Source organism: Acipenser ruthenus, chromosome 9 (genome assembly GCF_902713425.1).
Source record: "Acipenser ruthenus chromosome 9, fAciRut3.2 maternal haplotype, whole genome shotgun sequence".
Classification (NCBI taxonomy): Eukaryota; Metazoa; Chordata; class Actinopteri; order Acipenseriformes; family Acipenseridae; genus Acipenser; species Acipenser ruthenus.
This window is the reverse complement of record NC_081197.1, coordinates 18317476-18334091: the sequence shown is the minus strand read 5'-3', so window position 1 is coordinate 18334091 and position 16616 is coordinate 18317476. Positions and strand designations below refer to the sequence as shown.

General features: G+C 37.9%; 1 protein-coding gene across 9 annotated transcripts in view; it reads right to left on the bottom strand.

Annotated features, from left to right (window-relative positions):
* The window catches only part of LOC117405606 (roundabout homolog 2), a 714952-nt gene that overhangs the window by 259507 nt on the left and 438829 nt on the right, over window positions 1-16616 (bottom strand). For all 9 annotated transcript variants that reach the window (XM_059031304.1, XM_059031303.1, XM_059031309.1 and 6 more), the window contains one exon: window positions 6652-6978. In XM_059031304.1, the coding sequence (XP_058887287.1) occupies window positions 6652-6978 (327 nt within the window). The remainder of the gene's footprint in view (window positions 1-6651; window positions 6979-16616) is intronic.

The window sequence follows — 16616 nt, the reverse complement described above, 5'->3', positions numbered from 1 at the left end:
CGAAAGAAAAACGAGCTGATAGAGGAGGAAACTGTAGAAAACATTTTGTTTGAATGGAGAACTTTGAATGACTTTAATACATAATAAAAATACTGTAACTTGTTCTACATGTCAGTGGAATGCAGTGGTACACTTGTAAAGTATGTGTATGGTTATGGTTCTGATTAACAAAACAAAATTAATGCATCATTGTACAGCTGGAAATGTAATGCAATTGTACTGCACCGTATGCAACACTAAGATGTTTTATTTACTGGTTATTAGATGGTTTAATTTAGTTTTTTTTTTTTGCTTTTTTTATTGATGCAAGCAGCACTTTTTAATACTTTTCTTTTAAATTTGAATTAATATAACAAATTTGTAAAAGCCAGTGCAGCTGGAATTATTGTTTAAGTATGGTTTTGGAAAGAAATGTTCAGTAAAGCAAAGAAGATATGTTCTTGAAGTGCTTGGGTACTTGATAAGCTAAAATAAAATAAGTTAATACAGATGTGATGTGGGATGATTTTAAACTTGATTTTACACTCTGTTACTTATTACTTTTTAAATTTTAGAAATTTTGAAAAACTAAATAGTTTCTAGCAGTTTAACTAAAAATGAAAAACACTGTAAAATTATTAATGGAATCAAATGTTGCAAACAAGGGTTATTTCGAAACTAAACCTGTGTAGCTTTCTTTCTTTATCGCTGTTGACCATGTAGGGAGGAAAAAAAACAATTGTAAAAAAAGTATTTTAAACATAAAAAAAAGTGTTTTCCTAAAACTGAAGTCTCAAAAAGGGGGGAGCGACTTTTACGCCAGTGCGACCTATAAAATGATTTTTATGGTGTCATGTACCCACTTAATGGAGGCTTTTGTAACACATACTAAAGAATCAATTACTTCTGCTATGCAATAAAGGCATTTGTTAAATCAGCTAAAATCTGTGCACGGTCAACTTTTATTATTTAACAGCATTTGTAGAGTGTGTGAAAGTGGTTGATTTGAGAAAATCAAAAAGGAAAAAGCATTGGTGTACATCATATTACTGCCCATACCAAAAAAATACAAAGACCATGCTGGGACCAAGCAAGACATGCAAGACCAGACATGCAATTATAAAGCAAGAGCTGTGCAAGTATGATTGCAAGTAAGGATAAGGAAGAATTTCATGCATGCCTTGCAATGGATGCACAGATCACCTAAGGAAATTATCATACCTGCATAATTATTTTATGGATGGCTTGCTTGATCCAAGCATAATACTTTTTTTTTTTTGGTATTGGTAGTTCCTTGTTTCAATAAGACGGCAAGAAATACAAGAAGCTTCTAGAAGTACCCCCCCCCACCAAAAAAAAAAAGAATACTACTCATTAGATTGAGCTGCACCCAAGTTTTGTGTTAAGTTTTCTTTGTGATTGACTTCAAAGAGTTATACTAATCTGCAAAGCATTCTGCTGACCACAGGCTGCCTGGTATTCGTTGGAGATGAAAAAAAAAATGGTATCGAATTAGATGACTTGTACAAAATAAAGATATAAAGCTGACATATTCAGTCAGTTTTATAAGGAGCTAGACAGTGGTTGCATGGGCTTTTAACCTGTGTTATCACATGATAATACTCCAGGCAGTCGCCCAGCATTCCCATGCACACTGATAAAGTTTATTGCATCACAAAAACAAGACTTTCTGGGATCTCCTCAAAGGTATACTTTTTGACTGGCTTGAACAGCATGTATTACAAAATATAATAGTATTTCTTCATCAATTTTTTTGCCAACATTTTCACATTTTGGATGTTTTTGTAATCTTCTCTGTTCTTTCAATCAATGCTTAAGATGTGCAATGTATAAAATACATTCCTTGATTCCCTGAACACAAGATTGTAGTAACCAAGGAAACACAACAAGTTATCAGGGTGAAGAGGAAGTGCAGTAAGAAAAGGAAGAATTTTATATGTTATACATCATACTGTCTATATGATGAGAAGCCCCTTAATGAACATATCCTTAAGCATAAACTAATAGATAGAAGTAGGTTTTAATTACATGAATAATTACATGTTTTTTAACTTGCACTTGTTCTGTGTTTTATATCAATAACTACTGTAAAGTGCTAACAATGCCCATCTCATTATTTTAGCAACTTTCTGAAAGTCTTTCTATATTTTCACCATCTTGCAATCTGTCTTCATTACTCCTAAGAGGAGACCACAAAGAAAATCAATAAAGCCTTTTTGAATTTTGGCTTACACAGCATGCAGCTAGTGCTTTCAGCATAATGCCCACAAAATGAATGAATCATAAACATATACTGATAATCAATATACACTCAAGAAATCAATTTCTTTTTACCACAGCCACAGTATTATCTGCCAAATAATGTGTTATGTTTTAATGTTACTGTTAACATTAAATGCTACCTAAGGTTTATGACTGAATATGTATGTTTAAATAACTTTTGTTCAAAAAAAATGTTGAAAATATCTATGATCTGTTTATTGAATTGACAAATCTGTTTTATGCTGAAAAACATATGTGCGAATCATGATGATCGTTTAGCATGACCCCTTAGTCTCACGCAGACTAAAGGCTAATACATGTATTGTACAATACTGTGTTTAGACTATGCATTGCAAACTACCTGTGTGTCCACTAGAGGATTCTAGTGTTGCACAGTGCTGAGCTGTAGATGTGCCCTCTGGGACAGTTCAGCAATATGTCACCCTCCCTTTGATCTCCACCTTCTGAGAGAAGGCCTGTCATGATTTCCAGTTTTAGCTCTTCTGAATTATTTGTTGGACCTGCTGAGCTACATAAGTATCCATAAGATTACTGTTTTCTCTGAACCCAGTGTTTCCTTTGAATAATATTTCACCCTGCTGAGAAACATTGCAGCTAGATTTGAAGACTGTCATGCTCCTTTTTGAGGGGTATTGGAATCCAACATTTTTTTTATTTGATTGTTTTAGATGCCTTACCATAGTTTGGGCAAACAAGTGATAGCTTAGCTGTAATGTGCTTTTACATGGTCATATTGCTAAATTGCTGGTTAGTATTTTTGATGAAATAATTCCTTTTCCATATAACAGTCATGACTGTTTTTTTTTTTTTTTCAAATTTTAGTGCATGTACTAGAACAGTAATAGAACACTGCAGAGTAATCTACCATACATACATTAAGGTAAAACTTTTAACCTAAATACTTTTTAGGCCTCTAAATTATGTGTTTGCCACAGTAACCTAACATACCTGGAGAGATAAAATGCCAATTTAATGAGGATTTAAAGCAAACAAGATTGTTTTTTATTTTATTTGCAGAGCTAACTTAATCCTACTACTTTAGCAATATGCTGTCTATAAATAATGCTGTAGCCCATCCAGGAGTCCAGGGAGAAATAGGTTTAAACCACCCTGCAGACACACAATTCAATCTGTTTCAAAGCAGCAATTCAATTATCAGAACGACTCTGCTTACTCATTTGTGGAAGGGGCAAAGTGTAAGAGAGAGTGAGCAAAAACTGAGCTCTTCCAGAGTACTGCGTTTTGATATTTAAGCTTCTCTCATTGTGATCTCAAAGCCCGGTTAAGCTCCTGCTCAATCTAGAAATGGCCCTGCGCTCTTCACTTTGGAAGTTTAGGAAGCGCAAGTGACATTTGACCCTTGAACCATAACCTCCTAGCCCCAAAAGCATTCAACACCTCATTTAATCTCCCCCCACTGCACTGGCACCCAGCAGCGAGGACGGAAAAAGGAAAAAATAATCTGGAGACTTCATCAATTTTTCATGAATTTTCATTTAGGACTGAAACCCCTCTTACACTGGTCGATAGATCAAGCTGCTGTCACATATTTAACACCTGGGGCTACAGCTGGACCTCAAGGGATAGCCAGCGACTTATGCTTGATCAGAGGCATGCTTGGATGGTGAATGAACCCCCCTTGCTCCCCTGTGTTTCAAACAAGCAGCACTCTGGCTCTCAGAACCGAAATCCAATCCTGGTTTGCTGCTTCACAAAGTGTCTTCTGATACTCCCACTGGAAAGTTGCACATTCAAAGTTCAGATATGTCAATCCTTTTGAGAAAGGAGGGTGCTTTTATTTTCATAAACAATTGCTATTTATATATATATATATAACTAATAGTCAGTGGCTAGAAATTCTGGCTTGTGATTGGTTAAAACCTCATAATTGGAGGAAAAATAGATTGAACTATTGCCCTAACATAATTACACCACCGGGCAATAGTCTCCATCTGTCATGTGTTTGGTTCACATCACTGCCAGTCCTGCCCTTTTCAAAGGAACACCCTCCACCTCCACGCCTAACAACAAGATAAAATGGCTGAATGAAAAAACTGCTGAACAGCGACTCTGTGATTTAACAGAAAATGAATAACAAAACATACTAAAAAAAAAAGAAAAAAACTTGTGGTATGAACTTCAAAAACATTTTCTGTTATTTACTTATGTTATTTACTTATTTACTTATGCTGTATTAGTTATATTTACAGAAAATATTGTAAAGCCATAAATATTTGCAACCAAAATATTTTGCACATCCATAAAACCTATTTTGCTCCAGAAATGTTGGCGACCTGTTGCACTGGTATGTTACTTCATTATATGTACAGCACTAAGATATTCATGCCAAACACGTGAAAAACACATAGTAAAAGGCTTGCAAATACTTATGGCTTTACAGTATATAAAGTCATATTTACTATCCAACCGTGCCTCTCTTATTATTTTGACTGACTCACATATTAAATATGTACTGCAGACTCAGTAACCAGCTTCAGGCATTATAGCACCCTGTCGGGTCAATCATTTTCCACTATAACTATTATAGATAGATAGATAGATATAGATATAGATATAGATATAGATATATACTCATACATACTGCTGTTATGGTATGGAACTTTATTGCAGTAGCCTGTTACTGGCAATCCAATTCTTCAAGCTGGGCAGACAATGAAAATCTGTCATATTGTTTTTCTTGAATACACAAACAGACAGTTCTCAAGGTCAACCCTAACTGACTTTGCAGAGCAAGAATTATGGGAATGCTAACATTTCATTGCGAAAATACATCACACACACACACACAAACACACACACACACACACACACACACACACACACATGTATACTATCTTGCTTAACCACAACTGCTACAGCTTTGGAAATCAACAGTAATCTTTAATAAAAATGAGACTTGACAACTCTGTACATGTTATACTTCAAGGGATGTATAATGCCATAGTTTTTGCAGACCAATTGCAAAAATCAATTGATGCATAAATGACGATGAATGCAACATTTTTCTATAGCATTTGTTTCTTCAGCTTTGACCATTTAAACCTTAATCTGTCATTAAACCTAGTTAACAATGAACAGTAATCTTGTCAACCCAAAGTGATATGCAAAAAAAACAACAAAAAAAACACTCATCATAAGAGTGGCTCAATTGCATATATTAACTTATATAATAATTTAAAGTGCCTTTTAATATAAATCGATATACAATAACACTCAATTACTAACAATTATACAGATAGTTATCTGTGCATACAAAGGAATATCAATAACAATAATCATCACAAGTGGAAACCGAGCTGTACTCAAAATTCAATTGTAATACAGAAGATAATATATACCTTCACCACAACGCTGTCTAATACATTGATCTATTTTTTCTGAAAACACAAAGGCAGCACAAGCGTAAGTGACGTATGCCTTATTGCATGGGAACGCAAGATTAATCCTGAAAGAGTATAATAGGAAAATGCAGTCAGTCCATCTTCAAAGACATGAAAACTAAAATAATACGATGTCAGGTGCACACTGCTGTGACAAAAAACTCCAGCTATGGTTTGTGCTCTTGAATTTCATGTTCTATGATCATTCCTACAATACCGTTCAATGAAAGCTAACTTTTTTTATTATTATTTTAGCAATTTGCTGTTATCTGACTTCAACTCATGCATGACACACCACCAGCTGTGTCAGTTAAAACTCTAAGCCAGAGGTCCAGGCTTTGTGAAACTATAGGCATCAACTGGAAAGAACATCAACGAGATTTTTGTTGAAGTGTGCCTTTCTAAACCAGTGTCTGAAAAACCTGTACATGCGAAACACCAATGTACACCTTCAGAATGCTTGCTTAACAAAACAGAATGATTGCACATTCAATACCCCCTGAAATTCATTGCATAAAAACTGATGATTGATTTGCAATAAGCCATTTAGAATGATGGGCTCAACCTTAAGTGGAAGTCACATCTGTTACACCAGTTTTGCCATCTGAAATGTACACCAATGCCAGGAAACAAAATACCTGTATAATATAAAGATTAACATAGAACCCTCCTATGCCAATAGAACCAACATATTTTCTTTTCTTTTTTTTCTTGCACTTCAATAAGGAAACTGTGGAGTAACATTTTTTTGATAGAATTATTACACATTTAAAACTGAAACCAACAGATATTTAACATCAACTATAATATGGAATTCTATCCAAGCTTAGATCTAGGCATGGTGTTAAATTGTTGTACCTTTTGGCTTTCTTTGACTTCTGTTGACATGCTGTGTGTGTGTTGCTTTTCATGACCAAGCTCAAAAGCCATACCATGTGGTTATTAGCAATGACAAAACAGTACTCACATGCCACCTCCAGCGATGCATTGTGACTCACGGCTTCCCCCAGGTAGTTCCTGGCCACGCAGACGTAACTCCCCTCGTCCGGTTTACTGCGTCGGCCATGCACGATGCGGAGGAAGAAGAGCGAGCCGCTGGGAAGCAGCATGCGGTGGGAGCGAGGATCATCCTTGTCGGTCTCCACCCGCTCACCATCCTTATACCACTCGATGGTGGGGGTAGGCCGGCCTTCCGCCTTGCAGTTCAAAGTGGCGGGCTCTCCTTTGGAGACAATGAGGTCAGAGGGGTGTTCCACTATCCGAGGGGGGGAATCCTCCTGACGAAGGCGGGATCCTAGGACACAAACAAAAAGAGGCTCAGATAACGGGAAAGGTTTCACTTTTGTATACACCAGTTACCATCTGAAAAACTGCCATTTTATTGATGGCTTTTCAATGGCATCACGATTGTGGTGTGACAAACATATTATTAGTTTTATTCTAACATTATTTGCCATATGTGTAGAGGTGATGTATTTTACACCTTAGCAACTGTTTATGGGTCCTTCAAAAACATACCAGGTCAGAATGCTGACATATTTATATCAATATTAGGGTTATTTAAAGAGTAGGTATTTTAATTTGGTAACACATTTGTGTTTGAATAATTACATTGTACAGGGAATCTGAACTACACATGTTTGTGCATTTAATTTGTACATATTCCCATTGGAAGGTTGTGGTTGCTGATTTACAGAAGTGTCCTAGTGCCAATTAAAAAAGGTAGGACTTTATATCGCCTATGTAGGACTTAAAAAAATAGATATACAGTCCTTCTTTTTTTTTGGCACTAGGAAGCTTCCGTACTGATTTGTATTTTACTTCTACGTGTATTTTTTTAGAAAACTAAATTTTACCTAATTTTACCTATAACCACACTGCCTTTCCGCTGTACATCCCACTGCTGTTCACACACTAAAACGTTACAAAATCACATTGTATTTATTTGCATATAATGAAACATAACTTTGTACTGTTTGTGGTATATGTACTTTACATAAAACAAGAAAGCATTACACAGAAACACATTACCCAAAACAAGGACATAAACTAGAATTTAAAAAAAAATCCCTCTGTCTCCCCCAAGAATACTGTTCACATTGAGCAGTTCCCCATCACATATCCTATATGACCACATCAAAGACTCCAGCACAAACAGGTCATTTGCATTGAAGCTAAAGGGAATTTTGCTGTCATTATTTATTATGATTCAAATGTTGATCAAAGGCTGATTCTGTGCATGTGTATATGTATCTTTGACAAGTCTGAACTATAATATTGCACATCCCCTTTTTTTTAAATCCCAACATCAGTTTTTATTTAAGATAATCATTTATCTGGTAGACTTCCATACTATCATTTCACGTCTGCATGTTACTTTAAAATCTTTGGCTCATTCATGTAATACTAACTGATTTGTAAAAACTTCCCTCCCACTCACACATCTATCAATATGCTTCTATTTCACTGTGGTTCTTTTTTTTCTCCTAAAAATGTATCCCTCAACGGAAGGATTAGCAAGTTAAATAAAGCCAAGTTTAAGAAAAAACAACTGCATCTGTATCTATTTACATTTTTAATCACAGTTTCTGTTAAAATGCTAATTTGTTAAAAGTGAAATAAAGAGTGTCTTTTAACACTGGAAATGCTGTACCATAGACAGTCTAGGCATTATGCAAATATACCTCAATAAAACAGTTTAATGCGTTTTGTGACCACATTTTCACACACTTGATAAGAACCAAGGGGCAGCCAAAAATTTACATCACTTAGCCCAAAGCGGGGGCTTTAGGAAAGAACACAATTCACATAGTTGACAGGAGCACAACAGGTCTAGGACAAGCTTTAGGTATGCTGTATCCATCTTAGTGACCTTAATGCTTTCTCTCTGATACAAATGAAACAGGATAAGACAGCTCCTATATTATGTGATCGATAATTATCAATAACTCAGTTTACAGAATGCATTTTGTCTTCAATTTCTTCTAATTTGTGTAAGTATAATAATACAGATTCCCTACATACACTCAGCACTCACAAATCCGATCCTATAACATTTTGACTTTAGTAATGGTTAAACAAGTGTGACGCAGGGCTCCTGAGTGGCGCATCCAATAAAAGCACTTGCGTAGAGTGCAGGATGTGCTCTATAGTCTGGACGTCGCGAGTTCAAGTGCAGGCTATTCCTTTGCCGACCGAGGACGGGAGCTCCCAGGGGGTGGCGCTCAATTGGCCGAGCACTGCCCGGGGGGAGAGAGGGTTAGGTCAGCCAGGGTGTCCTCGGCTCACCGCGCACCAGCGACCCCTGTAGTCTGGCCGGGCGCCTGCGGGCTTGCCTGTAAGCTGCCCGAGAGCTGCGTTGTCCTCCGACGCTGTAGCTCTTGGTTGGCTGCATGGTGAGTCCTTAGTGTGAAAAAAAGCGGTCGGCTGACAACACACGCTTCGGAGGACAGTGTGTGTTTGTCATTGCCCTCCCGAGTCAGCGCAGGGGTGGTAGCGGTGAGCTGAGCTTCAAATGATAATTGGCCATTCCAAATTTGGGTGAAAAATAATACAAAGTAATTAAAAAAAAAAAAAAAAAAACAAGTGTGACGCATATCTGATTACACCGTGTAACAATTTTTTTTTTTTTTTTTGTTCCTGGGTAGTAAGTGTTATTTCCTAATTGCTTATGCCTCAAAAGTATAGAAAATGGCTATTATTCCCCACAAACTTTGCTTTTGTGACCAGGACAGTGATATTTTGAAATTTACCTATTTTCCAGAACATTCCAGATAGATTCAGTGCTGAGTAAACTTGGAGTAACTTCTAGAACTTTCTAGAACTTTCCAGTAATATAAATAGTAGTATAAATACAGGGGCCTTAAGCCCACCAGTTCAGTTTAGTTCCAGCTGCCTAAGTGGATACATATCTGCATTTTTCTGAGTTGGCATCAAGAGGCTGCAAGCATCCGGCAGACGCATTTTGCTATGTCTGCGGCCAATTTATCAAGACAAGAGCGAAAAAGTACTCCGTGGAAGCATCTGCTAAGATGTGTGAGGCCTACAAGGCATATTTCGGCATGCCTGTTGGGGATCAAGACAAACCCTGGGCACCTCATTTCACCTGCGAGCACTGCAAAAAAACTCTGGAAGGTAAGATGGACAATTGTTGCTCGGAATTTTATGTTATAAAATGTGTTAAAATTTTTAAAATTGTAAAAGTTTTTAATTTTAAAATGTTTTACAATTTTCAATGTTATTGAAAAAATATATCATATATGAAAAATGTTGCGAGAATCTCTTACACATTAGTCATGGGTGAAATAAATGTATTTTTGTAGGATGGTACAGAGGGGAAAAGAGAGCCATGAAGTTCGCTATCCCAAGAATTTGGCGGGAACCCACTGACCACTCAAGCAACTGCTACTTCTGCGTGGTGGACCCTTCCAAACGTCGGACTGGCAAGAATGCACCTGCTATCACGTATCCGGACCTTCCTTCATCCATCGCACCGGTGCCACACTGCCATGAGCTCCCCGTACCCACTCCTCCGGAGAGAGAGCAGCCGTCTTTAGAAGAGAACAGCAAGCCAGAGAGCGAGGAAGACGTTGTAGATCCAGATGACAATTTCAGAGGTGGAGCCGAGGAGAGAAACCCATACTACCCCAACCAAAAAGACCTCAACGACTTGATTAGAGATCTTAGTCTCACCAAGTCCAATGCCGAGCTTTTGACGTCTAGGCTCAAGCAGTGGAACTTGCTGGATGAAAGTGTGCAAGTCGCAGATCAGAGGAAGCGTCACCAACCTTTTTCCAGCTTCACCGGTCAAGATGGGCTCTGCTTCTGCCACAATGTGACCAGTCTGTTCGAGGCAATCGGAATCGCCTGTAACCAGAATGAGTGGCGCCTCTTCATTGACAACTCATCCAGGAGCCTCAAAGCTGTGCTGCTCCATAATGGTAACAAGTACCCGTCTCTTCCCCTGGCTCACTCGGTGCACCTCAAAGAGGATTACAACAGCATCAAGACCTTGCTGGACACCTTGAAGTATGATGAGTACGGCTGGGAGGTCATAGGAGACTTCAAAATGGTGGCATTCCTGATGGGTCTCCAAGGCGGTTTTACCAAGTTTCCCTGCTATCTTTGCTTTTGGGACAGCAGGGACACCAAGGCGCACTACCACAGGCGGGACTGGCCACAGCGGACCAAGTTCTCTGTGGGGAGGAACAACATCAAGTGGGAGCCACTGGTGGACCCCCGGAAGGTGCTGATGCCACCACTGCACATCAAATTGGGCCTTATGAAACAATTTGTCAGAGCTCTAGATAAGGAGTCGGCAGCCTTCAAGTACCTTCAAGACTTCTTCCCTAAGCTGTCTGAGGCAAAGGTCTAAGCCGGTGTCTTCGTCGGACCACAGATAAAGAAGATCCTGGAGTGCAATGAATTCCCCAAGAAGCTCACTAGTAAGGAGAAAGCGGCTTGGAACAGCTTTGTCGCAGTGGTTCGGGGCTTCCTGGGCAATCACAAGGCCGAAAACTATGTGGAGCTGGTTGAGACTCTGGTGAAGAACTACGGCACAATGGGCTGTAGGATGTCCCTCAAAGTCCATATCCTTGATGCTCATCTTGATAAATTCAAGGAGAACATAGGAGCGTACTTGGAGGAGCAAGGCAAGCGCTTCCACCAGGATATACTGGACTTTGAACCAAGGACCAAGGACAGTATAACGAGAACATGATGGTAGACTACATTTGGGGGCTGATTCATGAAAGTGATTTACAGTATAATCGTAAATCTCGAAAAACTACTCACTTCTAAATCTTTTGTAGTCATTTTTGTATTACTTTAGTATAAATACATGTTAATTTGGATTCATATGTTGTTTTTTTCTGACTTTATGTGAACGAAAAGACACAAATTCGCCCGTTTTCTCATTGGAAATAGGTAAATTTCAAAATATCATTGTCCTGGTCACAAAAGCAAAGTTTGTGGGGAATAACAGCCATTTTCTATACTTTTGAGGCATAAGCAATTAGGAAATAACACTTACTACCCAGGAACAAAAATTGTGTTACATAGTGAATTATTTCCTCTGACGTGTATGTAGGTGAGCACGTTGTAACCTGACCCCTACCACCCAAACAACTCCCTGCTCTGCACACACACACACACACATTTCGTACTGAAAGAAAAAATATGACTTGGGTTTGAGGAACTGTATAGGGAGACGTATATTGTAGCGCATATTTTTATTTTCTTTGGCACTGTTGCCGTTTTCTTTCTTATTTCATTCTTATATCTGACTGTGACAGAGAACGACTGAATCTTGATTGTAAATCTCCCTCCCGACCTTCTGAGGGTGCTGTGTAAAGGGAAGTGTTCTCCCGGACTGGATGGTTTGATAGTTCATTCCAGGGTCAGTCATGTGATGTGGCAATCGCGGATTGGAGGAAAAACGATTGCTCTCACTAACCAAGGGGGCGTGGCTGAAGGTACAAAAGGGTATGTGGCCAAGCGAACTGCTCCTTTGTTATGGTTACAAACGAACCGCTGAAGGACTGTGATATACCGTGAGAGTGTTTAGTGTTTGTTTGTTTTGTCGTACTAATTGTAAACGTTCTTGTTAGATGGCTAACACTTACCAGGAGCTGTCACTAAAGGCCAGCACCAACCTGGACAACACTGCACTACTGTTCACAAATAAATGTATTTCACAACTCACAGTTAAAAAGCACTCCCTTTGGAATTGTGACCGTGTCTGTGTTCTATATGTGTATTTACCATTATTATTATTTCGGAACTAAACCCCATGGGTTTTACTGAGCAGTACACATAGCTGTGTATTACCAGTTATTATTGTTTACAGTTGTCAAGTGACTTTGGATTATAAATAAACCATCACTGCACCGTGAACGTTGTTATTTGTCATTACTTGAGCACTGCATCAGCTCTACACCTGCGCACTGCAAACCACTTTGCCACACTGGCATATCACAAGAGATGGCTCATGATGATGGTAGATTGTTCATGGAAGATTTGATTCAGCAGGGCCAAGGCAGGATATTTACAGCAATCTCTCTCGAATGTTTAACTATCTGAAGATGGTCCTCCTGTTTGTTTCGTTTTTCATCCAGAGAGGTCTTTCATTGCTTATTTCACTGAAATATGTTAGCGCACGAGTTGGGGGAATAACACAGCAGTAAAAGACAAACACTTGTCAGTTTTTCAGGGAACAAAAAAAAAGATACATCAGAAAATACATAGCTGAAAGGACTGTGTTTTAAAATAAGTAGGCTTCCATTTAGATGTACTGTAGTTAGTTTTGTTGGTACAGTACTATATTTTCAACAGAAGTAGTATTGGTAGTGGACTGTAATACAGTACATACTTTGAAATCCAGTATGTATTGTACTAACATTATGTAAAATTGCCCATTAACGACTCAACAGCAAAATGAAAATCAAAATGTTACCCATGCATAGAACTGCGTAAAACATAAAAGGCAATGCAATTTAGCAAAAGATTAAAAAAAAACCCTGCCAGTTTCCAGAATTAAAACAGTATCCAAGTCAGTATTCAAAATTGCAAAATATAGTGCTCGATAATGCCATAATGTCACAGTTCACTTGCAAATGAAAATGCAAAAAAACAATTAAAGATCACAGATTAAAAAAAAAATAAAAAATGTATCACAGTATCTAAAACTGTTTAATGATTAACTTTTACATTATTATGTATTTCTTAGCAGAGGCCCTTATCCAGGGCGACTTACAATTGTTACAAGATACTACATTATTTTTACATACAATTACCAATTTATACAGTGGGATTTTTACTGAGCAGCAGTGTCCCCCACCTGGGATTGAACCCACGACCCTCTTGTCAAGAGTCCAGAGCCCTAACCACTACTCCACACTGCTGTCCGTGTCTATTACTGTGCCTTCTCTTGTTCGCTTTGTTTTTGGAGGAAGTGCTGCGTAACTGCACAATAATGATGACAGACTGATTTGCCATGCCAGAAAAAAAGAAAAAAAAAAAACACTGTGATGGATAAACAAGTACATTGAAACACTGAAGAGATGGGCTTTGTAGCAAAAAACTGGTGAGTCAGAAATCGGGTGTGACGGGTAAGTGCATTAATTTGTTACATATATATACAGTATATATGAGGATTGATTTTATTTTTAATACAAGGGCAGTAAAACACGACTTACGTGTATCTGGGTAACAGATATCAGAGTGCTGACTGTAATTAGTTATTTGTCTGTGCTTCTTTTTAGATTCTCCTAAACATTTACTGCTGCTCTTGTTCCTGCACTATCCTGTATTTAATGAACATCCACTGTATTGAATGATATGGTGGTTTGAAAATGTATTCATTGTCTAGGAATATTTGCTTTATAAACCAAATGTTAAAACCACACCACACCATTTCTAAAATTCATATCATTGCCCTGCATCCTGACTCTTCAGGGGGTGCACGTGTTTATTTACAAATACAAAATAAACAAAGCAAAGAAACAAGGTACAATTATCAAAATAAAGTGTTAAGCAAAAACAAGAAGGACCATTAGGCTGGGTAATGGCGTCACTAAAGGTTGTCCAAACGATGCTTCTCAATCTCACCCAAAGGATTTTTTCTCCCTTTATATATTTATCTACAGTGTTACCAGTTTACCAGGAGTACACAATATGCAGTGTCAATTGAATAGCAGCAGTATTCCTTAGTGGCCTTCATCTGCACAGCATACATAAACACGGAATCATTCAGCCCCCACTGAAGTACAGCCCCTCCTAGGTTGCCACTTCATACCTACTTCAACTTGTTTGTAGTTATTGTTATTAGCCTTGATTCTAGAATTCATGTCTCATTGGTGTTGGTCTCCCATTCCAGTAGAATTGAACCAGGTCCCAGATGAGACATAGAAAATTAAAGTTCATCAACTGTCATAGACCTTCTAGTTCACCTCTGTGTCCAGTATGTCTACTACATTGGACTAGGCTCCCTTGTGAATATCTTCTCTGTCTATCATTGACTTGTGACCCTATCAAAAAGAAAAGGTGAAAGGGGACCAAAGTACACCCTGAATTCCACTAATCCCCCTGGCGCTGAGCTCTGCTAAAGAGGAAGAGAAAGTGAGCTCTTGGCACCACAACAATTTTTCAAGCAGCGTAGGTCTAAGGGGTGAGTTTGTATTCCACTGTAAGTAAGTTAATGAATGAAGTACTAATTAACATTATGGCATTGATAAATGGAGAGTGAGATTAGGGATGTACTCGATGTTCAGGCCTTCCCAGATGGAGTGTCAAAGCCACATTAATTCCTATCTCATTGGAGCATCTGCTTCTCCCATAATCCATTGCCCCTTGGTACGCACAACACAAACTGTTGTGACTCAATTCGATTTATATCAATCTAATTTCTTTTAATCCAATTTGTATTCCAATCTACTGCGTTCTAATCACTTAAACCTTGAGCCTCCATCTGGTACATTTTCTCTCAAAATTAACAGACAGATGCCTCTGCAATTGTCCTCCACAGTCAGGCTAATCATGTCCTAGCAGCACACAGAGAATGCAGAGGCTGTACGTGACTTGCCACGCTGCCCTTCTTGTTACTAACATAGTGATTCTACAGGAAGGCCTTTTCGTCTGCCTACTTACATAGCAGTGGTGTCCAAGAAATCCTTTGAATACAAAGAAAATGTAAAAGCTCCCAAAACAATGGTCTATGAAGGGCACTACTGTACATTGCATTAAGGTCTTTCTTTCTTGAAACCAAAGAAAGACTAGCATTAAAAGTATTCATGTTGCACATGCTCATCATATATAATTAAAACCATAATCTTTGCCAATAATCATGGAAGCCAACTCTAATCCATTTACTACAGTCAAGGCAAAACATGTTTTGGTGAGTGGTCTGCATATCATTATACATATAGTCAGGTCAATTGCTTTTCATTTAAACGGCAGCCCAGATAAAATAGGCTACTTTTTATAGAAACTTTGTACCTGACCCACAAGTGGAATTAGATTCCTTTGAGGAAGCACTCAGCAACACAATTTGGTAATTTTTGGTGTGCTATGCATCATGAAATTGTGTAATATATTTTATCTATGTAATATCTATGATTATATTGCTTAGTTATTCATTTTACATACAGAAATCTCTTACTAAACTGGACATGTCAGGAGACAGAGAGGTTGTCCAGTTTAAAAAACAAAATTACACACACATACATTTATAGAGCTACATTTATTGTCAATGTATAAATCATTGCACTGAAATAACATAATGTGTTCTCTGTGCACATTACATTATGTACAAATATAAATCTGTACAGTAGGCCTACAAAGTATACAGTACAGTAGTAAAATAAAATGAATACCTAGCGCACTTTCTTTTTACTTTAGCCTATAAGTAGTACAAAATAAATCACACTTCTGTGTTAGTACAGTGTGCCACACTTAATTGGATATTATTGGGGGACATACATTGTGTCCGGCTTATCCGAATAAACGGCATGTCTGCATTAGCAAGGGACTACTGTACTATACATTTGCCTTTAAAAAACTGCTTAAAAGCATATACTGGTACTGTATTATTTTACAAGCTGCTGTCATATAATATAACTATGAGGAGTACAACAATTCTTATAGATGTCCTGTTTCAACTGCAGATCATTTTTTTATGACACAGGTGACAATTCAAATGTTTGTTGTAATGATTTTCATTATGATTACCATGAATAGGGCAAGTAATTTTATCCAAGTCAAAATGGATAAAGATTCTGCTTCCAAACATTAGTGACCAGCTGTAATGGAAATTCATGACAGCTTTGTATAATCATTTTCTATGGTATCCTACTGTATTTAAAGTATACAGATAAAAGGATTTGCTGATAATATTAGCAGCTCCAACAAGATGAGTGAGAATGGAGCCCCCTTAGG